Below are 24,271 nucleotides of genomic sequence, written 5' to 3' on the forward strand. Positions count from 1 at the left end.
CCAGCCCCTCCCCCCATTTCTGACCACCAAGCACAACCCCCCACCCTGCCCTAGGGAGAGAACCCAGGCATCCTAGCCCCCCTGCTCTGACCACTGCACCCTCCCACCCCAGAGCTGGCGAGAGAACACCCCCCACCTGGCCCCAGATGTTTTGCACTTTTGTGTGCGTGTTGCACACGACTTAGTGTCTCTCACACACACCCTGCTCGTCCCTCGCTCAGTGACGTCCTTCTGCCCCCGTCTGGCTGGGCCCCCGTCTGGCACTGACACTCGCTCACAGCCGCTTGTGCTAGGCCCACTAACACCTGCATCCACCTCCTTCGCACACATGGGCCTTGGGCACCCACACGCACGTGTCCTTTGCACGCTGGAGTGTGTCTCTCTCTCCCCCGCCACGTCTCACACTCACAGCCCCCTCCCCCCACACACACATGCACACGTGAGTCTCACAGCCATGCGTGCCGCACACTCATCCCAGGCCTGGTCGGCCCCCTCCCTGCAAAGCCCAGGGTTTGGCCCGTGTCGGATTGAGTCGGGGGTTCCTCTGCAGAATCCCGCCCCCCGCAAATGCCTCAAAGCCCTCTTGGGGTAAAGCACCTGGCCTTGTCCGGAGCCTGCTTGATTATCCCACACCTTCCCCTACACAATCCCTCCCCCAGCAGGATCGGGGGGGGGGGAAGATAAGCATGGCCCCCCCAGCTGATTCTCACCCCCCCCAAAACCAGCTCTCCTGGGAGGCAGCAGGCCAAGCTAGCAGACCCTACTGCCCCCCCTGAATCCCGGCCCTTCCAGCAGGCGTGGGGTGTGGGTCTGACATCCCCCAGGGTACCATCCGGCCTGTGGAAACGTTGGGACCCCTTAACTCTCTAGCTCCGGATACCGCTCACGCTGCTCTGCCTCGCACAGAAATCAGCACGGGACGGCACGCCCAGTTACGTGACGTGAACGATCCCCCAGCCACTCGTGGGCCGTACCCAGGGAGGCGCCCGCCAATCGCCCCAGCCTTGCCCCCCAGAAACGTGCGTCCGACACTGCTCGAGCCCCCCTTGGCCAGGGCAAGCGCCTCAAGTCATCACTGTATCCAAGAACTGGGAAAGGCACCAGCCGTCGTTAAGCCGGAGCCGAGATTCCCCCAAGCCCTGCAATCAAAAGACACCGGTTTAGATAAAAGAATAAAACTCGTTTATTAGCGAGAGAGAGATTCGAGGTGATCCAGGCCTCAAAAGGTCAGAACTGGTCACACAAAGAAAGTGATCAAATCGCAAACTGCCTGAACCTCACCACACGGACCCCTCTGGCCGTCTAGCGCAGGGTCCTTCCAGCAGAGACCGGGGGGGGGGGGGGGGGCGCACAGAGCTGACCAAGACCAAATTAATTGCCTCTTACTTTATACCCGCCTCTCCCCTCCTCACTGACCCCGCCACGGGGATAGACAAAGCAGTCGCCTGGGCAGGTGCGATTCGAAGCATCTCTCCGGTGAATTGCGTCCGTGACACTCCAGGCCTTTGTTATTCCCCAGCCTCACACCGTGTGGGAGTAACACACCTACGGCAACACCCCCGCCCTCCTTAGCCAGCGCTCGCCCTGGCCCGTTAACCGGAGAAGGATGCTCAGCAGCTGACGGGGTGGCAGACGGTACGTTCTGTACGCAGCATGCCTCGGGAGGTGCCATACCCCGAGCAAAGTGGGGGGCTCCAGGGGGCTACTTGGAGGTACAGTGTATCCCAGCAGGGCAGCAGGTGCACCCCCAGATGCAGCTGCAAGGCAGCGGTGCGCTCGCCTTTGGCCAGAGCCCCCAGGGGAGCAAGGGGGGCGGTTTCCCCAGCCGAGGGAAATGCCGGTCTGTTTCAATGCCCCAGGTGCCAGCATGGCTATGCAAGGTCCTGCCCCCACCTCAAAGCCCGTTTGTCCCCAAATGCCCCCCTAACCCTCCCCAAGAAGGGCTCCGCCCCACTCCCCTCCCCATGAGGGGTCTGATCTCCCGCTCACACTTCCAACGGCGAAAGGGCTGGTGAGTCCCGGCCCTGGCCACGCAGAGAGCGGGGAACCCAGCCTGCCTCCCCGGCCCTTCGACTGCAGCTTCGAGCCCAGCCCCTGGAAGGGACAGGGCAGAGTTTGGGGCACAAGGGGATGGGGAATCTAGGGATACACAAGCCCTTTCTTCCCGGAGTACCTGCCCCCCCACTCCTCCCGGGGTGCCTTCCCGCCCCAGCCCTCTGACTGGGCGCACTGCACCCGCTCCAGGGAGAATAGACCCTGCTGGCTCAGCACCCCAGCAAAGGAGGGGGCTGGGCAGCCGATGCCGGACCCTCTGCTCGCAGCCTGAGGGAGGCGCTGACGCCAGCAGGGCCGGGGGAGATCCCCGGCAGGGCCAGCGCCGAGCGCGGGTCGGGGGACAGACGCCCGGTTTTAGGAAGAGACCCTTTTATTGAGGACGGAGAGGGGGTTCTGGCACAGGCTGGTATGTACAGGGGGCAGAACAAACAGCAGTAAGAATAAAAACACCCCAGTGTCTGGGGGGGAACCCCAGAGGTCCTTGACCAAGCACAGGGATGCCAGGCAGAGCCTGAGTCCTCCCCATCATGCCCACATCCTCCTGGTGGCAGCAGGCTGGAGTGACGGTCCCCCAGGGGGGTGGGTGGATCTGGCCCAGGTGGCGTGGGGGCAAGGGGCTGCGCCCCACTCAGTCGCTGTCGCTCCCCTCCTCGCTCGAGTCCGAGGCAGCCTCGCTGCCGCTCCCGCTGCGCTCTTCCTCGTCCTCCTCGGCGTTGGAGCCCTCGCTGCCGCTGAGGAAGGGGCTGCGGCCACCCCGGCGCCGGCCGCCCCCGTCGCTGCCGCTCTCCTCCTCCCCGGGGCTGCGCCGCCCGCCGCCCCCCTCGCCCTCCGAGTCCTCGTCGTCGCTGCCGAAGATCTCCTCCTTGTCGCGGGCCGCCCGCTCGTCCTCCTCGCTGGCCTCCGGCGAGCCCTCGCTGGCGCTGCGCCCGCTGGCCTCCCGCTCGCTCTCGCTGCCCGAGCGTCCTTCTTCCTCCTCCTCTTCCTCCTCCTCCTCGCTGGCCTCCGGCTCACTCTCGCTGCCCTTCTCTGGCTCCTCGTCTGCGGGGAGAGCCACAGAGTCAGAGGGGTAGGGCCAGGCCCCCCCCCAGCAGGGAGGGGGCAGTCGAGGCAGGGTGATGGCGTGGAGGGGGGTGACGGAAGGGAGGGGAGAATCACCCCCTGGAGTGGGGGAGGGGTGATAGCAGAAAGGGGACCATCCCCCCAAGGGAGATGGAGGGCTGATGAAAGAGAGGGAACTGTCCCCCCACGGGAGGGAGAAGGGAAGAGAAAGCGATGGCTGCTCATCTCCTATTCTTGGGGGGGTGGGGGGGTGGGTGGGCAGCAGAGCCATCCTCGGGGGTGGGGAACAGGACCAGCCCATGAGGGAGGCAGGGCTCGGGGCTGCTCCCTGTAGCGGGAGCGGCAGCACCATCCGGGGGGGGGGGGGGGTCAGAGAGACCGAGGATGAAGTGCAGTCCCAAGGGCAGCCACCAGAGGGAGCTGCGAGCCCCGGTGCTGCCAGCAGTGGGTGGGAGGAAGCTGATGGGGGAGGGGACAGGCAGAGGGGCCCCTTTTTCCCATGCCACCCCCCCAGAGCTGTAACCCCCCCTTCCCTGGCTGCTACCTGAGCCCTGGGCCTCCTTGTCCATCTCCATCTCCTCCTCCTCTTCCTCCTCCGGCTCGTGATTCTCCAGCTGCGCCTTGCGAGCCTCCTGCCGGGGCCGGGGGAGCCGGGTTAGCCACACGGTGGGGGGCACACCCCACCCACCCTGCCCAGGCTGGGACCCCGACCAGCATCCCTCCTCAGTCAGTGAGAGCGGGTGGCATGGGGCCTTCAGGGCATGGAACCGGACTCCTGGGTTCTCTCCCCAGCTCTGGGAGGGGAGTGGGGTCTAGTGGTTAGAGCAGGGGGGTGCTGGGAGTCAGGACCCCTGGGTTCTATCCCCAGCACTGGGAGGGGACTCCTGGGTTCTACTCCCAGATCCCAGCGTAGGGGGCGAGAACAGAAGCTACGTGGGGGGCATGGATGCACTGACTCCCCCCCCCCCCGAGGGCTCCCCCTCTGCCCCCCAGCACAGAGCTTGGACAGCAACCCTCGCCAACCTGAGCCTCCAGTTCCTTCTCGTTCATGTCCCGGTGCTTCACCACCAGCACGGCGTTGGTGCCCGACTGCACGCCCGCCTTGGCCCTGCGCTTGCTGAGCCGCACCCTGTGGGGGAGAAAACGAAGGGCGAGGTCAGGCCCCGCCCCCTCTCCCCAGGCCACGAGCCCCCGAAAGGCATCCTGGAGCTGGGGATCCCCCTGGCCCAGCTGCCGGGGGGTCAGGGCTCCCTGGGATGGCCCCAGCTCCGCTCAGAAACCAGCCGGGCTCCGTGCGGTTCTTGGCCCCCTACGGCTCTGAGCAGGAGGCCGCTCCGGGTCAGGAACCAGGTAGCTCCAGCCTCAGTTTACCCTCGGCCGGTCAATTCCCATCGGTTCAAGTGCCGACGGGCAGCGGCCACGAACTCCACCCTCTCTTTGCCCTCCCAGACCTGGCCTTGGTGCCGAGATCTGAGCCGGGCCATGGGCACTGGCCCTGACCCACCCCACGCCCCGGCTGGGGCAGGCCCCGGGCTCCCCCCCGCCTCACCGGGTCTCCAGCTCGTTGTAGTAGACGCCGTCACCCTCGCGGAAGATGAAGAAGTAATTCTCCTCGTAGCCCTTGCTGGCTTTGTTCTTCACGTTCCAGTTGTACTCCCGGGCGATCTTGTAGTCGTACCTGGGTGGGGGAAGAGAGGGTCAGCACCCCCACAGCTTTGCCGCCCCCGCTCCTGAGCAGAAAGCTGACCCTGCCCCCGGCCTCCCTCCATTCCCCAGCACAGCTCCCCCACTTCCCCAGCCCTCCCACCCCTCTCCCCAGCCCCCTCACTTCCTCAGACTCCACCTCTCCCCCAGTTCCCAAGCACAGCCCCCCTACTTCCTCAGCCCCCCACTCCACCTCTCCCCCATTCCTCAACACACCATCCCCTCCCTTCCCCCCCCTCCCATTCCAAAGCACAGCCCCCCCCTCCCCTGCACTACCTCCCCCTTTTCCCCAGGCCCCCCACACAACTCCCCTTCCCCCCTCCTTCTCCCAGCCCCCCACCTCCCCAGCCACGTACACATCCTCGGGTGCATAGTCCATCTCCTCCTCCTGGTCCCGCTTGCGTTTCCGCAGGGTGTCCTCCACGGGCAGGAAATAGGCCACAAACTGGTTCCCCTCTTCGTCCATCATCCCCCTGAGACGGCCGGGAAAGGGTTAACGAGGAAGACTCTCCCCCGCTCCCCACAGCGCTCCCCTCCGCCCCATGGAGCACAGCCTTGACTGCCAGGGAGAGCACCCCCTACTGCCCCCCTGCAGCACAGCGCCCCCTAGCGCCGCCCTGGGGCCAGCCCTGACTATGGGAGAGAGCACATAGGGGCCTCCCATCCAAACAGCAGCCTGCCCCTCCTTTAGCTAGGGATCCCCTCCCACGGCCCTACAGCAGCAGGCCATGAGGGCTGAGCCCGGGGGGGGGCGAGGAGCCTCCTTCCAGGGCAGGACACCCCCCGCCTTGCTAGAACGCTTGGCGGTGCGGCTCTCCGTCCCAGCTCTCCGTGATGGGAGGGGATTAGTGCAGAAACCCAGCGCCGAGCAGGGACGGGGGACGCCCGGCTCTTGGGGCCCACGGGAAGGGCTCTGGCTAGCGGAGTGGGGATATCAGGCCAGGCAGAGGCAGGGTGAACCCCCACCCCACCCAAGGCTGAGGGGTACGGCGTTACCTGATCATCGCCTGAGACATCATCTCGAGGGCCGCAGCCCCACTGGTGTCCTTGGGGGCTGGGTCTGAGTCGAAGATGACCTGGGCGCAGGGGTTGATCCACATCTAGGGGGGAAGGAGTCGGTTAGCGGGGTGATCCCTGCCCCCAACACCGCACCGGCCTCCCCCCCACTCCCCTGGCATGGCACTACACCCATGGCCCTTCCATCAGGCAGACCCTCCTCTAGGCACCAGCGACCCCAGCACTAGCCCCTGGATCTCCCTCAACATGGGGGTAGCCTCCTTCAGGCTACACTTCCATCTGTGGGAGGGGAGTCAGGGCAGATGGGGAAACTGAGGCACAGAGAGGTCACAGGACGGGCTGGGATTAGAAGCCAGGTCTCCTGCCTCCTGACCCGGCGCGCTACCCACTACGACGCTGCCTCCCCGAGGCTCACTTAGCCCCAGACCGGGAGGTGCTTAGGACCGGCCCAGCCGCTAACGGAGCCTTGAAGGTCCTTGCGTGCCACGGGCCAGTGCCCCTGGGCCTAGGGAAGCCGATGCCAAGTCCCCCTCCCCCAGCCTTACCTTGAAGTCCGGGAACACGGGCATCACCTCCATGGGGGTGACGCGAGGTTTGCTGTAATGCTGGGAAATCTGGGGACGGAGGAAGCAGAGAGACAGTGAGAGGCCTCAGGGGAGGGGTAACCCTAAATCCCCTCCTCCTCACCCCCACCCCCCGGCCTTCAACATGGGCCCTTTAAGGCTTAAAGGCACAGTACGTTGTGTGGGGGAGGAGGGAAATATTTAAAGGGGTGACTCACCGATTTCTGGGCATCCTCGAATGTCTTCTCGATGGCAGCGATCTGGCTGTCCCGGTCCTTGTAGATCTCCTCCTCCGTGAACTGCTGCTTGACGGACACGCCGATCCTGATTGGGGGCGGAGTTAGAGTGAGGCCTGCTGGGAAAATGCTGCCCCCTGGCTGGATGCAACCGGCATCGCTGAATGCGACGTTCCCCCTGACCCTCGCCGGCTGGATCGAACCGGATCCAACGCCACCCGCGGGTAAGTCCACAAGCACCAGACCTATGCTGCCCCCTGCTGGACGCAACCAGTCCTACGCCAGGATGTCTCCCCCTAGTGGCTGAAGATACTGCACCCCAACACAGGGGCAGCCGAGCAGGCTCTCCGACGCCCCACGCTCCTTGTGGCAGGGGGCCATGAAGCATCACAAGAGGAAGCGGAGATCCCAGAGGGAGGGTAACCTCCCTCCCTCCCATAAAGGGGATGGTCCCCCCCCAACCCCCGGGATGCTGTCCCTGCCCAGGAGAGTCACCCCAGCCGGCTCCCCGCCCACTCACTTGACCTCCGGCTTCTCGTTGGACACGCCATAGCGGTTGAATTCGGTGGAGATGTATTCTGTCTTCCTCATCCACGGTACGACTTTGGCATGTTGCTGGGATCTAGGGCAGAGAAGGATGGGGGGCTTATAGGCCGTGGGGCAAAGAGAGCTGCTGATTGCCCCCTCCTGATGTGTGTGGGGGGAAGAACCTCCCACTGCGGGACAGGGCTCAATCAGGTGGGACCGAGCAAAGGGACCCCAAGGCCGCACAGCAGGGCGGGGAGAGCTGGCTAGCCAGGGGTTCAGGGAGGGGCTGCTCTCCACAGCCAGGGGACGCCATGTGTTTTGGGGGCCGGGCTACCTCTTCGAGCTTGTGGGAGCCTGGATTTCCTCCTCCAGCAGCTTCTCGTCGGCCGGATCCAGAAGAACTGGAAGAGGCAGAGCAGGATGAGACAGGACCTGCGCCAGCGCCCCCTCCCATCATGCCCCACCCCCAAAGCTCCTGGATTCAGCTCTCAGTGGGGCAGGACTGATTGGAGACGGGCGCAATGGAGACTCTTCAGTGAGCAAGATGCTTCGTGGGGGGCACTTTGAAACTAGAAACCAGGATTCGGGGTGCAAGGAGGGACCCCTGAAATGCAAAAGATGCCCCCGCCCGACGTGGGCACGCACAACAAACACACCCACACCCCAGTCAGTGCAAGACGCAAACAGTGCCCCAGGATCTGTCGGTGATGCACACGTGGGCGCCCGCCCGGCCCGGCTCTCACCATTGGGGTCGATGCGATACGTGTCAGGATTGATGAGGTCGATGGTCACGCCCAGGTCCGGCTCAGTGAGGAGGTCGTGTTTGTGCTGTTTCTCCAGAGAGGTGGCTTTGTACTGCACAAACCTGGGGGAGGGACAGGTGAGACGCCAGCCCGGGAGAGCCCCCTGGGCAGAGCCCTCTCCCCTCCCCCAGCCTCCACCCCGGGGGCGGCACTGGTGAGCCTGGGAGGGGGCCCCGATCCCAGCCCGGCTCAGCAGCTGCTCTCTCACCTGTTCTGGTCAAAGGGATATGTGATGAATTTCGGGTCGAAGGGAATATCTGGGAGACTGTTGCAGTATTTCACCCGACACACCACGCCCGATCTGGAAGCACAGGAAGAGACATCAGCACTGGGGGGGGGGGGGTGTCCGCCCCTCCCCCCTGGATTCCTGGGGTCCTTATCCCTCATCCCACCGGCCCAGCCTGGGGTGACAGGGTGAGTCTGGAGCAGGGCACCATGGAGGACAGGGATCCTGGACTCCTGGGTTCCTTATCATCCGCCAGCAGCGGGGGATGGAAAGAGTGCATGCAGAGGGAGCTATGGGTGGGGGATAGTGGAAGGGGTCATGTGCCAAACACCCCGCCCCCCCACCGAACTGTGCTGGAATCTCCAATGCCCACGTCAGCGGCAACCTACGATCGTGCCCGGCCGCCGTGAAATGAGTTTGCCGGGACTCTGTCCTGTTTGTGAGTGACAAGCAGCGACAGCAATCGCTCCCCCCACCAGCCTTTGCCAGCAAGTCCAAGGGCTGGGCAGGGGAGCAGTAAAAACAGGACTGTTTCCTCTCCACCTCCCAGAGCACGGCGGTGGGGGAACTGTGAGCTGTGGGATGAGGAGGGATCATACCTCTCAGGCAGGGTCCGGTGAGCGTTGGGCCTGCAAAGACACGGAAATAAATAACAACGTTAAATAATCACAACACTGTGGGCTCTTTTCGTCCAATGCCCTTTACCAAAGAGTGTCAGTAGCATTATCCCCACTCTGCAGAGGGGGAAACTGAGGCACAGAGTGGCAGAAAGAGGATCAACACCGTGGGGGGGTGGGGGAGGGGAGGAGAAGCTGCCTGTGGGTCTGGTCCCTGGAAGCTGCCCCGAAGTGAGAGCCCTGCCCAGACTCTCCACATAGAGTGAAACCGATTTAAAGCACTTTATCAATATTGATGCGTTGCTCCTCCCCCACAGAAGGCAAGTCAGCGGCATCAGCTCTATTGGCCAGAAGGGGAAACTGAGGCAAGACCAGCAGCAGGGCCAGGATCCACCAAGTGGAACTGCTGTGGACTTTGTGTGGCCACGTCTGGGGTGGGATATGGCAGCCACACAGTGACGCTATGCTGGAGTTTAGTGGGGGTTAGGTCGGGCCTCTCAGGGGACTCTGAACAGGCCCTCCCCACGGGGCTCTGGCTGTCCACACACCGGGAGATGGAACCCAGGAGTCTGGGTTCCCAGCGCCCTGCCCCGACTCTCCCCATCCCCCCCGACAGGGAGGGCGGGGTGGTGAAGGGACCCAGGAGTCCAGGACCCTGACTCTCCCTATCATTCCTGCTATGGGGGGGAATCCCAGAAGTCCGGGCTCCCAGCTCCCTCCAACTCTCCCCATCACCCCTGGCGGAAGGGGGGGGCGGGGAGAGAACCCAAGAGTCCGGGCTCCCAGCCCCCCTCCCCAACTCTCCCCATCCCCCCCAGCAGGGAGAGTGGGGTGGTGAAGGGACCCAGGCGTCCAGGACCCTGACTCCCTATCACCCCTGCTATGGGGGGGGGGGGGGAGTGCAGGCTTCCAGCTCCCCCCCAACTCTCCCCATCACCCCTGGCGGGGAGGGGAGAACCCAGGAGTCCGGGCTCCCAGCCCCCCTCCCCGAATCTCCCCAACAGGGAGGGTGGGGTGGTGAAGAGACCCAGGAGCCCAGGACCCTGACTCTCCCTATCACCCCTGCTATGGGGTGGGGGGGGGGGAGTGCAGGCTCCCAGCTCCCCCCAACTCTCCCCATCACCCCTGGCGGGAAAGGAGCCAGGAGTCCAGGCTCCCAGCTTCCTCCCCCCACATACACACTCTCCCCATCACCCCTAGCGGGGGGGGATCCAGGAGTCCGGGCTCCCAGCTCCCTCCCCCCCCCATCACCCCTGGCGGGAAGGGACCCAGGAGTCCGGGGTTCCCAGCTCCCCCCCCAATCACCCCTGGCAGGAAGGGACCCAGGAGTCCGGGCTCTCCCCCCCCCACTCTCCCCAGCACCCCTGGTGGGAAGGGACCCAGGAGTCCGGGCCCCGTGACGTCACGGGGGTATGAGGTCACGGCTGTGACGTGCGGCCGGGGGCGGCCCTACCTGTGCCCCGGCTCCTCCCGCTGCGCCTGGGTCTGGATGGTCGGGGCCATGGCGGGGCCGCGGCTCCGATCGCTGCTGCCCCGCCGCGGGGCCTGCGGGCGGGGAGGGCGACCGACGCCCGCCTGACGGGAAACGCGGCCGCGCCCCGCGGAGCGGCTCCGGGAGAGGGAGCTCGAGGATGCGGGGCTGCGAGGCGGCGGGACCCTGGGCGGGCCGAGACTCCGCCCCGGAGACAGGCACCGGGGTAGACACCTACGGACGGGTTCACAGGGCCCTGCTGCCGCGCAGCCTCACGGGAAGCGAGGCTCGGAGAGGTGCACTTCCGGGCAGAGAGCAGGGCGTGCTGGGAGTTGTAGTGCCCGGAACGGCGCTCCCGGAACGTATTGCGCATGAGCGCTAGGGGCGCGGTGCATGACGGGAACCGGCAGTCTCCTGTCTGCGGGGAGCGATGCATGCCGGGAGCTGTAGTTCCAGCCGTGTGCGGGGGGGGTCCAGCTGGGTGAGGAGCGACGCGCGCAATGCAAGCTGGGAGTTTTAGTCATTGTGCGGGCAGGGCGCGCGTGGTGCACGCTGGGAATCGTAGTTCGCGGTGCACGCCGGGAGGGAGCTGTCGTTGCTAGGGAAGATGGCGGCCCCCTCGCAGCAGCAACAGCAACCAGCCCCATCTCAGGCCCCGCCGCCCGGGCCGCCGCTCACGCTCCAGGCGGGCCCGGGGCAGCAGCCCCAGCTGCAGGCCCAGGCGGCCGCGCAGGCGCAGGCCCAGGCCCAGGCCCAGGCCCAGGCTGCCGCCGCCGCCGCCGCGCAGGCGCAGGATTTCGACCCCGTGCAGCGCTACAAGATGCTGATCCCGCAGCTGAAGGAGAGTCTGCAGGTGGGGGCGGGGCCCGGGGAGGGGGCGGGGCCCACCGCTGGAGGTGAGGGGGAAGGGCTAAGCGGAAGGGGGTGTGGCCTGAAGGGGCGGGGGCGGAGCTTCCAGGGCGGGGGCTGAGGTCTATGGGGGAGTGGGTGGGGCATGCGGGGTGGGGGCGGGGGGCAGCTGCTGGGGTGGGCAGAGTTAAGGCTGTTTAGTGGGGGTATTTGCTGATGGGCGCGGCGGGGGCCATTGCTGTGTTGCACTGGGTGGGAGCATGGCTGCGGTGCCCTTTAACCTGCCGCTTGGTGCGTTTGATGAAACGGTAACTCACTGTTTACTAGGGGTATTACAGTCGCGCCTCGAGTCCCCCTCACTCAGGACCGGGCCCTCATTGTGCCAGGCGGACCTAGTGAGAGACAGTCTCTGCCCCCCAAGGGCTCCCAGTCCGACCAGAGAGACAACCGGTAGGGGGAGAGAAGCATCGTCCACTCAATCCAGCAGATGGTGGAGTGAGGCCCAGCTAGGTTAACGCCCTGATGCTGCAGGCATGTGCTTCACCATAAGCCTGGGAATAACCCTGTTGATTCCAGTGGCAAGGCTTTTCCTGGGTGCCCAAAATACATGGGGGGGGGGCAGGGGGTGTTTGCCCGATTAGCAGGTAAGTGTCTTGTCCACAGGCACACAGGACATCTGTAGCAGAGGCGGGAAGAGAATCCAGATTCATTCCAGTGCCTTAACCAGAAAGCCAGCCGCCTTCTTCAATGCTTAGCTAAACAGCTGGTCGTAGCAATCGTTAGCCATTTGGGTTGTTCCTGTGTGGTCACAAGGGCTTAACAGGCTGAAAGTCCAATGTCGGAACAGACTTAATGTTCCCATTTAATAGGGGGTCTGCCTGTGAGCTGCCTCCACCCCTCGGTTGGTGGGATTTTATCCTGGATGTTATAAGCCACCAGGAGAACGGCATTCTGGCAACATGTCTGAAAAGTGTAAGACGTTGGCTGCGGACAATGGCCCCAGTAGTCTGTAAACCAGAGCGACTGTAAACATCTGCGTTACAAATGAAGTCATTCCACTTTATGCACAATATATGATGTTGGCATTTTGTGTGGAAAGACTCGAGCTTTGCCCCGTCTGAGCGACATAGTGTCCATGTTTCACAACTGTACAGCAGTACGGAGAGGATACAGCTCGAATAGATCTGAACTTGGCTGTCGTGCCGAGATGATGTTGATGCTGTATTTGTTGTAAACAACCCATGGCAGACGCTGCAATGCCAATCTGGTGAAGAACCCCCGGGTGAGAGCTGGAGGGACTGGTGAGTATTGAACCCAAATAGCAAAAGCTGGAGACTGCTTTGGCGGTTTCATTATTCAAAGAGATTGGAGTCACAGCTGGACCTGATCCTAGGATTTGCATTTTAGTCTTTGACCATGAACATGGAGGCTGACCTTGACCGACAGCTCCTCCATTTACTGGAGTGCCTCACGAAACCTGGCGGGGCTCTGTACTAGGAGAACAATGGCATCAGCAGAGTCAAGGTCTGAGAGCGAGAGATCACCGATTTTAATGCCTATGGATCTGATGGAAGGCTGCATTATGAAATCCATTGCCCGACAAAAGAGTGCAGGGGCCAAGACAAAGCCCTGCCTAACACCAGATACGGATTTAAAAGGTGCCGACATCCGATTCCCCAGACGTGCACAAGCAGTGGTTCTGTTATGCAACTTGCTGATCAAGTCCAGTAGAGTGGCTGGGACACCTATGCCCTTTAAGGCCTTCCATAGCCCGACTTGGTCAACTGAGTCAAACGCAGGCTTAAGATTGACATACCCCATGTGCAGGGGCTTCTTGAACTCGCAGCGTATCTCCGACAAGTGGAGGGCCAAAATGGTGTCTAACGTGGACCTGTTCCCCATAAAGCCTGACTGTTTGGGCTGATGCTTCTGATGTAGCCGGGGCTCCAAACAAGCCGGCAGAACGTGCACACGCCCATTCCCCGGCACGGACAGCAAGGTGATCGGCCTGTAGCTCTTACATTTGCTGTGCAGACCCTTGCCCTTATAAAGTGAGATCACAATACCATGACAGGTGGCTGGCAAGGATCCAGGCACAAGATGGCCAGAAGCCAGCCTGCCTCTCTTCAATATTGACGTTGGAGGTAGTTGTGCCAGAACTGGTTACACAGTGGAGTGTTCTGTGTTGTAATAATTAAGTGGACTGAGAGTCGGAACAGTCTGTTCCTTGTTGCATTGTTTCCCAAGGAGTTGGGTGTGCCCCCTGGAGGGGTATGAAGGACTAGCTGGGGGGTGGGACCTAGAGATCCCTCCCCGTTTTTCTTCAGCTCCTCAATGAGCAGCGGCAGTCAAAAAAGCTAACAATGTTGGGAATCACTAAGAAAGGGATAGATAATAGATAAAATATCATGTCGCCTCTATATAAATCTATGGTACACCCACATCCTCAATACTGCGTGCAGATGTGGTCACCACATCTCAAAAAAGATGTATTGGAATTGGAAAAGGTCAAGAAAAGGACAACAAAAATGACAAGGGGTATGGAGCAGCTTCCGTATGAGGAGAGATTAATAGGATTGGGACTTTTCAGCTTGGAAAAGAGATGACTAAGGGGGGCTATGATAGAGGTCTATAAAATCATGGCTAGTGTGGAGAAAGTAAATAAGGAAGTGTTGTTTACTGCTTCTCATAACCCAAGATCTAGGGGTCACCAAATGAAATTAATAGGCAGCGGATTTAAAACAAACAAAAGGACGTGTTTGTTTACACAACACAGAGTCAGCATGTGGAACTCCTTGCCAGAGGATGTTGCGAAGGCCAAGACTACAACAGGTTCAAAAAGAGCTAGATAAATTCATGGAGGATAGGTCCATCAATGGCTATTAGCCAGAATGGGCTGGGATGGTGTCTCTAGACTCTGTTTGCCAGAAGCTGAGAATGGGTGACAGGGGTTGGATCATTTGATGATGCCCTGTTCTGTTCATTCCCTCTGGGGCACCTGGCATTGGCCACTGTTAGTAGACAGGAGACTGGGCTAGCTGGACCATTCGTCTGGCCGCTCTTATGTGGGTGACCTGCCCTGTTAATATCAGTGGCTACTGTCTCTGGTGCTAAGGGGGGTCCTTTAAAACTGCCCATCGGCAACTGCTCGTGCTTTGAGTGAGGAAATGGAGGCTCATTTTATGACGCTCTAACCTGTGGATTGGCATTGAGCAATGAGATTGAAAGGGGAGGGTTGAGGTAGCTATTGCTTGCCTGACCAGAGCCTCTGCATGGGAAAACGCTCCATGTCACGTTTCAGTTTCCAGGCTTACTCAACATATAGAGGATGGCCTTTTTTAAAATTAAAACCTACCTCGAGATTTCACATCCGTTTCTCAGCCCCCATCTGAGTCAGGGAGTTTGTTGCCCAGATCGATGGGGCTTTTTTAGAAAGGTTCAACTTAAAAAAAGCATTTTTTAAAAACAAAATATTTACTTTTAAAACAAAGTGAGTCACCCTTCTCCAAAAATAGAAACTCAGGAGAATGAAACCAGTGCAGAATCTGTGTGTCATGTCATAAGCCACTTGAGACTGAGATTCTGGTAAATGACTCAGCGCTGGGTTAGATAATAATGTCAACATCTCAGAAACTGCAACGTTCAGATAAAATGGAACAGAACTTTAACCCAAATTCCTCTTGTCAATATGCCATCTGACCTGATTTGACTCAGCAAATTCGTGGATTAAGTTTGGTTCCAGTTCCTGTTAGTCTTTCCCGATTTAGAGCCCCTAGATGTAAATTACATTAAGAAATTCACAAGAGTGGAATTGCTCATATGGTTCCTGCGTGACTGTGTCTTGCTTTTTCAAACAAGGAGATGGATATTCACCACCTGGATGGGGGAGTGAGGTTTAATTATTGTTTGTAAAATGCTTTGATTGGGGTCTAGTGGTTAAAGGAGTCCTGACCCCCAGCTGCCTGCTCTGTTTCTGGCTTTGGGTGGGGAGTGGTGGCTAGTGGTTAAAGCAGCAGACTTTGGCAGTTCAGTCCTTTTCACAGCTCTGGAATGGGTGACCTTGTGTGAATGGCTTCATGGCTCTGTGCCTCAGTTTCCCCATCTGGGAACTGAACGCCAGCCCACAGTTGTGATTTGCTTTGAGATCCCAGAGGACTGCAGTGCAGTGTGGTGTTTAATATTAATGGCTGTTTCCTGCCAAAGCCAGGATTCTTGTGACAGCTGCGAGGGTCCCAAACACGGCCTCTCTGGGCACAGACGGCATCAAGTCCCAACCCCATTCCCAAAGCTAGCCAAGCAAAGGAGGGAGCGCCGGCACCTGTCTCTTACCTTGCACTGTCTGACTCTTGCTTTCTCTCGCACTCCAGAACCTGATGAAAATCGCGGCTCAGAATCTCGTCCAGAACACGAACATCGATAACGGGCAGTGAGTATTCTCTCCCCTCCTCCCCGGGCAGGGCTATCTTCTAACCCAGGAGCCAGAAGGCTTTCACCCGTGTCTTAAACTTCTCAGCATCAGAGGACACTGCCGGTCGCTCCCCCTGGTGTAAAGCAGGAGTGACTCCAGTGCAGTTCATGGGGCCATCTCGAGATAGGCTGGCGTGAGTGACTAGCTCTGTTGTGTCAGTGAAGATCAGAGCCGGGCCTGCTTTTGGTGCCTTTCTGGAGCCCATGTTGTTCCGGTACCTAGCAACCAAACTTCCCGAAGCGGCTGTGGATGGCAGGCGCACCGGGTTCTGGGCCCCCGATGGCTCCTGTCGGTACCGTCTGGGAGAATGAAGCCCTGGGTGACTTGAATAGGGTGCCCCAAATCAGTGCTGATTCGATCCCAGTGCAGCTGAGTAACGGCCAAACGCCACCCCCGCCTGACAACTGCTGGGGGGCCCACGTGAAAGGAGTTGGCTGGGTCTAGTTGGAACGGGCATCCGCATGGCCAAAACCCACTCTCCCCTCCGGCACTCCAGCCCCATCGTGGGCAGGTGTTACAGAGAGGCCAGGGACTGAATGGGAGACAGCGACTGAGCTACCCCTGCTAAAGAGGTGACCCTCTGGGGTGGGGGAGCCATATTGTTGGGAGTGTGGAAGAGGGGAGAGTTTGCCCTGCAGCTGTCCCTTTTGTAGGGGTCACCCCAAGACTCATTAACGTGTCCCCTTTAAAGATGGGGTGGGCTACACCCGCTTTCCGGCCCAATTTACCATCCTCTCTGTTTCTCTCCCTGCCCGCTCTGCTGGAGACTCTGCCCCTTCCGTGTCCGCTTGCCCCACTCCCTTCACTGTAAATCCTCTGGAATCCGTCGGCATTGCCCCATCTCAGTTGGGATCCCCAGCATCTTGCTGTGCATTTGTGGGGGGCCAATGTTCCCCAGGGGTACCCAGGGTTGGCAGGAACCTCAGCACCACCTGCCCTTGGCGTGAAGCAGCTTGTTTGGCCCTGCTATGGCTCAGCTCCCTGAATCCAGCAGCCTCGGGCAGCACAAGCCCCGCCCTCCTCACGCTCTCTGGAGCAGCAGACGCACGCCAACCCCCAAGTCCTCGGCATGTCCCCTGGGGTGCCCAGGACACTCCCAGAATCCCAGGCCTGTTGTTCCCACAGGAACCGTGCTCATAAAATGCAATTCAGGCCCAGCACTTCGCTCAACACCACCTCGCTCCGCTCTCTTGGTAGGGAAAGCGAGAAGAAGTTTATTACCAAAGCTCAGAGGAGGTTGGAAACACGGTTACATAGCAAACAAAATCTTAACGCGCTTCGGAGAGTCTAAACTCAACAGGTTAAACCTTCTGTCTGCAGAAGTTTGATCTCTCTTGAAGTTCTCTGCAGCGTTTTCAACCAAGCTGCCAGAAAAGGCCCCTTTTCATGGAACAAAACTGCCGTCCTTTTTCCTCCTTGGTGAAGGGTGCCTTCCCTCCCCCGGCTCTCTTTCTCTTCCTGTTAAATCCCCACAAGCCAGTGACGGGAGGCCCACTGTGACTGGGACCCTGCACAATTTACCTGTCAACAGGTGGATGGAGAGAGAGGGCCTGTCTGAGAGAGAACCTGATTTTCACCTTTGCTGGTGACCAGTACCTTGATCCAGACTTGAAGAATGTATTTGGAGTAGATATAGATGCCTAGAATCTGCATGTACATTTTCCCAATGATATTGCTGAACACTGAGACACCAGCTTTCATTTGGGAGCTCACGTGATGCCCTTTCGTGAACCAGGCTCAAGAAATAATTGTAACCCTTCTGCACCCCTTTCTCAGTTGACACTGAGGTTTGTGGGTCACAGGGGAGACTCCCAGCCTGGGGTCCAGCAGTCCCAGCAGAGGATCAGCCCCATTCTGTCTGCCCTCTCTTGTGGGGCCTAATCCCTGACCCGGGAGGTGCTGCGGTTTGGGTCTGCGTGCCTTCCCCGGAGCAGATGCCTCGGCGTGCAGCCGTTCCTGCGGTACCACGGCTGCCGTGTCACAGTACCTGTTATTTCAGGAAGAGCAACGATGGGGTGGTGCAGCGTTTCGACAAGAGCCTGGAGGAGTTCTACGCCCTGTGCGACCAGCTGGAGCTGTGTCTGGTGAGTTAGCCCCTTATCGACAGTGCTTCATGGGAGTTGTAGTTTTGATGGCGTCATGTCCCCTGTTCTCCTCCATAGGCCGGGGTCCCCAGCGGGACTTAGTGTCCCATGATGCACCCCCGAGGCAATTGCATCACTGCAGTTGCTGGCTGTGGGGCATCATGGGAGATGGAGGCTGTCCGGAAAGCCCGGCCCATAGAGAAGGAGGCTGTGAAGCAACCAAATGGTGTCTCCCATGTTGCCCGCTACTGCAGTGATGCAATCATCTCGCGCCACGAGACATGGTGCCTCATGGGAGATATAGTCCTACCCCGTCTGAAATGTTTTTTAGTCCAAATGGCTATCTGAAAATTTCCTTTAATTTTACTAAAAGCTGCTTTGTTCGACCCCAGACTAACCTTTTTTCTTTCTTGATTTGCTGAAATTTAAAAAAAAACCCTTCATTTTTGGTTTGACCTACATTTTATTTTATTTTACTTCTCAGAATTGCCAGAGAGCAAAAAAATCCGTTATTTGCCCTGCTCTGACTGCGTGGCTCTGTCTCCCTCTCGTGGCTGGGTCACGCAGAGCAGTTTGGTCTCCAGGCTAATGGTCCTTTTAGTTCAGACAGTGGAGTCTTCACTGTTAGTTCTAGGCATTGTAGGTTTGGTCCCTACAGGGGACCTAGCCATGGGCATCATTACAGGTCCCTTTAGGGAGTATCGATCTCAGTCATTGTCACAGGGGTCTGCCGCCATAAACAAAGACATGGGTCCTGCCCTGGCAAGTTCAGCAGGGAGTCTGAGCTCTCTGCCCTCTACTGAAGGGGGCCTTTTCTGGGGCAGCGGGACAAAGTGGCCTCAAGGGATGGGGGGCATTGTGGGGACTGCTGGGAGAGGTGGCTTTGAAGGAAGAGGAGCGTCTGTCAGGAGATGATGTGGTAGGACGTCCCAGGCATAGGGAGTAGGGTGATGGGCGGGCTGAGAGCAAGGGGAAGGGAGCGGGTGGGAGCTGTGGGGCTTGGAGAAATGAGCACAGATGCACTGTGGGTACAGGCAAGAGTGTGAATGCAAAGAGGCTAAATGTGGTGTTGATCTGTCCAGGGGCAGGTTAGAGGCTAGAGGAAAGATTGTTCTGCCCAAGGCCGGAGGGCGAGTGGCCGGACCCCATGTGTTAACTGTTTCCCTCCCCTTCCAGCGGCTTGCCTACGAATGCCTGTCCCAGAGCTTCGACAGCACCAAGCATTCCCCCAACCTGGTGCCGACGGCCACCAAACCCGATGCGGTGCAGACCGAGAGCCTGCCCTACACCCAATACCTGAGCATGATCAAATCCCAGATCTCCTGCGCCAAGGACATCCACAACGCCCTGCTGGAGTGCTCCAACAAGATCACCGGCAAGATCCCTGCCCAAGGGGGGCCGTAGCCCGAGGCGCTGGCACAGTTGTTGCTCCTGCTCTGCGACCGGCGTGGTTTGAAGGAGACTTGGATCGTTTCCAGGCCGGCGCTGTGTCAGACGGTGAAACTTTACAGACTTGCACCTGACCCACGGCCTGTCTCATGTCCTCTGAATTCCCTGCGTGGGTGGATGGTCTCGTTTGTATGGAGAGTGAAACAAATGTTCCTGCTCTGCTTCTTCCTCCCCTCTCATTCTCCTCTCACTCCCTCTGGTCTTACTCCTTCCTCCCGCCCGGGCGTGATCCTCAGCTGTCGTCAGGCCTTCGCCGAGCTCACTGTTGCTACACTAGCCTGTGCCACCCGATGTCTTGGCCCACGTACATTCAGAACACATTAGCCCTGCTAAAACTGACTCACCCGGCACGCGATCTACTTGCTGGGTCTGCCATGCCAGGGCCTAAGCACCCTCCACTCCCCTTTGACTTCAGGAGGGGTCGAGGAGACCCGAGATTGTGCTGCTAATGAAGTGAGGAGGATCAGACAGAATCTTTCTCTGCCATCAAATTAAAACTTCCCCCAACCCCAGGTGAATGGGCTGGATTGTAGCTTTCCAGGTTGGTGGGTGTATTATTTATTCTTCTTACATTTCAGAGAAATGCCATTGAGTTAAAACAACCCCAGGTGTTAATTTCCTCCCGCCAACACACTGCCTTTACCGCACTGTAACCTTTCTGTCCTTTGAGACATTTCTCTCCTGACCAGCATGGAGCGAGAGGGGAGTTGGGCTCCGGCTCATTTAAAGCTCGTTTATGATAACGCCTGTGATCGTTTAAAACGGAGCGCTGGACCGTGATTCCATTCACACCAACACAGAGCAGAAGTAATGAACAGAATTATCTCTGCATCAGACTGGCATGAAACCTAGAGGAGAATCTGTTCCAAAGAGTGAATTAAATCAAAACAACTTTGATTCAGTTTGTTTCCCTCTATTTGTCAGACTCAGTCTAGCCTGGTCAGTTTCACTTTCCATTTCTAATCAGTTTCAGCTTCTCTCTCCCTTCCCAGTTTGCTCCAGGGATCTGAATTTTACTCCTGGGGGAATTCTGCATCACTGAGCATGCGCAGAATTCCTGTTCCCCACAGGTTTTTTTTTGTTTCCCCGCAGAACAATAGATTCTGAGAGGGAAGCCACAAGAGGGGGGGTCACATGCCCCTCCTCGGCAGCTGTCCCAAGCGGGCACGTGGGAGCAGCTGGGAGAGATGTAAATCACTGCTGCAGGGCTGGGTGTGCATGTAAGACTCTGACTCTATCGCTCACTATTGCGATGCGCCCAGCGGGGAGGGGCAGGGCACTGGGGTGTTTGTGGGGAAGGCCTGGCCCTTGCTCTGTGTCAGGGTTGGGGGGTGGGGGGAGGGCTGCAGGGTGATCCCCCATCTCCGTGCAGCCCCAGTGTGCGCTCCTTGCTGCACATGCCCTGCAGAGGCTGATGCAAGCAGCTGTGGGAAGCTGCAAGGAGCCTTGGCCGGTGTGCCATATAAGGAGGGAGGGGGGCACCGCCCCCCGCCAAGTTTCACACCAGAGGTCAGCTCACGGCCCATGCCCCAGTTCCAGGCAGAGCTCTTACCTGCAGCCTCGCACAGGCAGGTCCCTCCTCCAGGACCCGGAATTCTCTGGCTGCGACTCCCGTGGTCAGTTTCCTCCACTGCCCTAGGGCCTCTGGGGGTGGGGCAGGCAAGAAAGAGGGTGGGAGGTGAGAAGAAGCAGAGGGAGCACAGGGCTCCCAGTTGCCGGGAGGGTGTTGGAGCCTGGCGGGGCCAGTGGGGTGGGAAAGGGGAGTCAATCTCCAGGGGAAGAGAGAGGTGAGGGCATAGGGCTGTGCCCTGAGGGAGGGGGGCAGTGAGCATGGGCAGAGCAATTGAGGGGGCACGGTCACCGCGGCAAGGATCCTGAGGGGGAGGGAGCTGAAGAAGGGTGGGGGACTAGGAGCAGTGAAGTCTTGGGATTTGTTCTCAGAGAATCAGGGAGCACCTTCACCTCTCCCTGGGAAGAGGCTTGGGACAGACCCCCCCCCCCCCCGAAGATGATGCCTTTGCTCAGCTGACTCATCTGCTCTCTGCCTTCCTCCCCATCTCTCCTACTTCAGGGTAACTTCCACCTTGGTCCTGCGGTGAGGATCCATGTGGGCGCAGCGGTTTCTTTAACTCTACGCCTGGGGGAATCTTTTTTGTGCCCTGTATTGTTACAGACGTACTTCCTGCCGGTTTCAATTATTTGGGGGATTTCTTTCACAATCCCTGGCGGGATTATATTGGGTTATTTTGACGAATAAAATATGCAGAATTTTAATGGATTTGTAGTGCAGCATTTTCCATTTTTGGATGCAGAATTCCCCCAGGAGTTGAGTTTGGGCTCTTCAAATTACAAAGTGCAGTTTAGAATTTATATTCAGAAGGACAAGGAGTTTCACACACGCGTTGGCCCTTTGATTTCTTTAAAAAAAAACAAAAACAAAAAACTTTTCCTATTCGGGTTTTTCTAAAACTTTTTTTGCATTCAACCCATAAAATGTATTTGACAGCGGGCCGCGTTCTAAGCCCCGAGGAGTAAATCCGCAGCCTCCCATTGAAAGCAACAGGCACAGGGTGGATTTACTCTGGCACTTGACCGATCGGAACCCAGCCCGCAGGTTTCTTGGGGTCTTCGTTCTAATAAAAGCTCTGACCTGTCTCTTTGCGATGGTGTGAGGGTTAGTTTCTAAAAGCTGATGCCTAACGCTGCTTCTCTCATTCTGCTCTGTCACTGCTGGGGGCAGAGCCCCGGCCTAGTACCCTTCCTTGAAATGTGGGACTGTACTCCAGCTGCCCTAGGCCCTGGAAAACCAGGGGTGAGCTTTCCCACGCACACTCCCCCGGAGTTCCACCTACCCAGGCGTGCTTTGGTTCACAGTTTAACCCCTTGGGGAGCACATGGCCCATAAAGCAATGGACTTTGCACCTGACGACAGCCTGCAGGAGGGGCCTGTCTGCCTGAGAAGGTGATTGTCTATCCCACAATAGTCCTATCCTGAAAACGGGGATATGAGCGTAGAGTTGGGGGGCAGGGAGAGCAAAGGTGACTGTGGTTAAGAAACCCCATTGCAGCAGCTTGAGGGCTAGATCGTTAAAGGTTTTTAGGACCTTAACTGCCATTGTCACCAGTAGGAGTTAAGCACCTATCTAATGCTGAGGATCAACTCCCACCGGTCGAGGGCTGAAATACCTTTGGAGGATCTCAGCCCATGTTCCTTGCTTGGCAGGCCATTTGGGGGGGGGCAGCCAATCCTGTGTTCTTCAAAAGGACGCAGCTCCGGGGCCCTTAATGAGGGATGGAGGGAGGAAGGAGTCTCCCCTGGTCATGAGGGCTCGGGGGAAAATCCACCTGCCAGCCCCAGTGCCCCTCGGCTTCAGCTGCAGCTGGTGCTTTCTGGGAATCTGGCCCAGAGCCACTCGCATTCAGCACCCGAAAATCAGCACCTGCTTTAGAAAGCGCTGCCCTCAGCCCGCTCCAGGAAGTGGGCGTGGGCTAGCCTGAGTGGGCCCTGCAGCTAGGGACAATCGGGGATTGGGCCCAGAGCTTAATTAGCTAAGCCAGACTCTTAACAAGCCCGGGACCTGGATCCCTTTGTGGATCTGCTGTAACAAGGGTGCGTTTCAGCCCTCCCTGCCCCGCTGGAGGGAGATGAGTCTCCTTGGGGCGATTGCCCCTGGCTTTTGGCCAGCAGTCACCCAGTCCCCAGCCAACCGTGCTCGGTTCAGGGTCTTCGACACTCTTGCTGTCCACTGGCGCAAAGGCCCCCAGCTTCCTGCCCATTCACAGCAGCTGGTCTGCCAGAACTAGGCAGGATCAACTGGGTCTGGGCTTCCTGGGGCACAGGACATAGGCCTAGATGCAAGAGAAGGTTGTGGGGCCCATGCCCAGATAATGTAGGGGGGCTGGTGATCTGCTCCCTAAGGGGCAGAGAACAGCCACAGGGCAGGGCGCTCTGGCCACAGCCCCGATCCGCCCCCCTATGGGCCCTGGAGGGCAGAGAATAGCCACAGCTCAGTGCGCTCCGGCCACGCCCTTAATCTGCACCGTATGCTGGGGCCCGTATGCCCAGCTCCACGCTGGCTGGGGAGATCCCCTGCAGGGTGAGAGTCTCAGGGGGCTGTTTCCACCCATGTTGAAGGCCCCTGTGCTGCTGGATCCCCTCCCCGCGGCTTGGCAGGGCCCCGGGTGGCTTTGGCCGACGTCTGTTCCTTGACCTCGAGCGCTTCAGAGCGACACGACCGGGAAGCTGGGCTTCGAGGAGTTCAAGTATTTGTTGGGGAATGTCGAGAAGTGGCAGGTAGAGAGATGGGGGGGGGGCGGTTATCACGTGTGGCTGAGACCTGACCGTACCCCCCCCCAGCGTGGGAACAGGAGGGGGAACGAGAGACCTTGGGGCTCCCCGTCTGGGGGGGGCCTTTTCAAGAGCGCTGGACTCCAAGCAGCCTTCCCGGCTGGAATTGACGTGCGTTACTTTCAGCCCTGCATGTGTGTGTGTGTGTGTGGGGGGGGAACCTTGCTGCTGCATTGCCTTCTGGGTACCCAGAATTCCCAGCGCCGCTCCCCTGCCTACCTGCCAGAGGTACTGGGGGTGCCTGGCAGGGGGCAGCTGGGATCCGAACAGTCCCCTCCTTGGGGGCAGAGTTAAGGGGCTGCGTTGCCTCTGATGTCCCCCCCCCCGCTCCCTCCGTCACCCAGCACTCTAGGGAGGGGCTGCCGTTTTAGTCGGGGGGGGCGTCTCTCTCTTGTGTCCCTCATGCCCCCCATGTGCCACTTGAGCGGTGGGGTGGTGGTTTCTTATTTCCCTCCCCCGCTCTGCCATTCTCCGGGGGTGGGATCTCGGCTTCTGTCCCTTCCCCCCTCGCCCATATCTGCCATCTCTCTGCCTGTGGTCCCCCTCCCTGCCCAGCCCCAGTCTGCGGCTGGGTGTTTGTGCTGGGGGGGGACTCTCTTAGCCCATAACCAACTCATCTCCCCCCTTCCCCCCCAGTGTGTCTACAAACAGTACGACACGGACCGATCCGGCACCATCGGGAGCAGCGAGCTGCCAGGCGCCTTCGAGGCGGCGGGTAAGGAGCCGCTGAGGGGTGGGATTGGCGGGCGGGCGGGGGGGACACACAAGGGCTGTCTCAGGTTGATGGGGAGTGA

The 24,271-nt window shown here is 59.3% G+C and overlaps 3 protein-coding genes across 3 annotated transcripts in view; 2 read left to right on the forward strand and 1 right to left on the reverse strand.

Moving 5' to 3' along the window:
- Window positions 1-1,969: 1,969 nt before the first annotated feature.
- On the reverse strand, window positions 1,970-10,377 carry PAF1 (PAF1 homolog, Paf1/RNA polymerase II complex component). The gene is made up of 14 exons (XM_074937875.1): window positions 10,262-10,377; window positions 8,791-8,820; window positions 8,174-8,266; window positions 7,906-8,027; window positions 7,497-7,563; window positions 7,155-7,256; window positions 6,617-6,722; window positions 6,381-6,449; window positions 5,815-5,918; window positions 5,175-5,291; window positions 4,664-4,792; window positions 4,138-4,243; window positions 3,659-3,746; window positions 1,970-3,093 (listed from the first exon to the last, which is right to left on the reverse strand). The coding sequence occupies exons 1-14, from the start codon at window positions 10,309-10,311 to the stop codon at window positions 2,684-2,686; spliced, it is 1,593 nt and encodes a 530-aa protein (XP_074793976.1). The 5' UTR covers window positions 10,312-10,377; the 3' UTR covers window positions 1,970-2,683.
- Window positions 10,378-10,871: 494 nt separating this feature from the next.
- MED29 (mediator complex subunit 29) lies at window positions 10,872-20,031 on the forward strand. The gene is made up of 4 exons (XM_074937876.1): window positions 10,872-11,132; window positions 15,496-15,554; window positions 17,596-17,680; window positions 18,857-20,031. The coding sequence occupies exons 1-4, from the start codon at window positions 10,887-10,889 to the stop codon at window positions 19,082-19,084; spliced, it is 618 nt and encodes a 205-aa protein (XP_074793977.1). The 5' UTR covers window positions 10,872-10,886; the 3' UTR covers window positions 19,085-20,031.
- Window positions 19,539-24,271, forward strand: part of LOC141976741 (calpain small subunit 1-like) — a 40,972-nt gene continuing 36,239 nt past the window's right edge. The window contains exons 1-2 of the mRNA XM_074937877.1: window positions 19,539-19,670; window positions 24,114-24,192. Of these exons, the coding sequence (XP_074793978.1) occupies window positions 19,647-19,670; window positions 24,114-24,192 (103 nt within the window). The 5' untranslated portion in view covers window positions 19,539-19,646. The remainder of the gene's footprint in view (window positions 19,671-24,113; window positions 24,193-24,271) is intronic.

Source organism: Natator depressus, chromosome 23 (genome assembly GCF_965152275.1).
Source record: "Natator depressus isolate rNatDep1 chromosome 23, rNatDep2.hap1, whole genome shotgun sequence".
Lineage (NCBI taxonomy): Eukaryota > Metazoa > Chordata > Testudines > Cheloniidae > Natator > Natator depressus.

Bases quoted from the DNA above. Each gene is read 5' to 3' on its own strand.
- PAF1 (XM_074937875.1), bottom strand. From the start codon at position 10,311: ATGGCCCCGACCATCCAGACCCAGGCGCAGCGGGAGGAGCCGGGGCAC. The intron at 6,723-7,154 runs GTGAGTGGGCGG...GCCCCCAATCAG, and splicing joins AACGAGAAGCCGGAGGTCAA to GATCGGCGTGTCCGTCAAGC. The intron at 6,450-6,616 runs GTGAGTCACCCC...CTCCGTCCCCAG, and splicing joins TCGAGGATGCCCAGAAATCG to ATTTCCCAGCATTACAGCAA.
- MED29 (XM_074937876.1), top strand. From the start codon at position 10,887: ATGGCGGCCCCCTCGCAGCAGCAACAGCAACCAGCCCCATCTCAGGCC. The intron at 11,133-15,495 runs GTGGGGGCGGGG...CTCGCACTCCAG, and splicing joins AGCTGAAGGAGAGTCTGCAG to AACCTGATGAAAATCGCGGC. The intron at 17,681-18,856 runs GTGAGTTAGCCC...CTCCCCTTCCAG, and splicing joins ACCAGCTGGAGCTGTGTCTG to CGGCTTGCCTACGAATGCCT.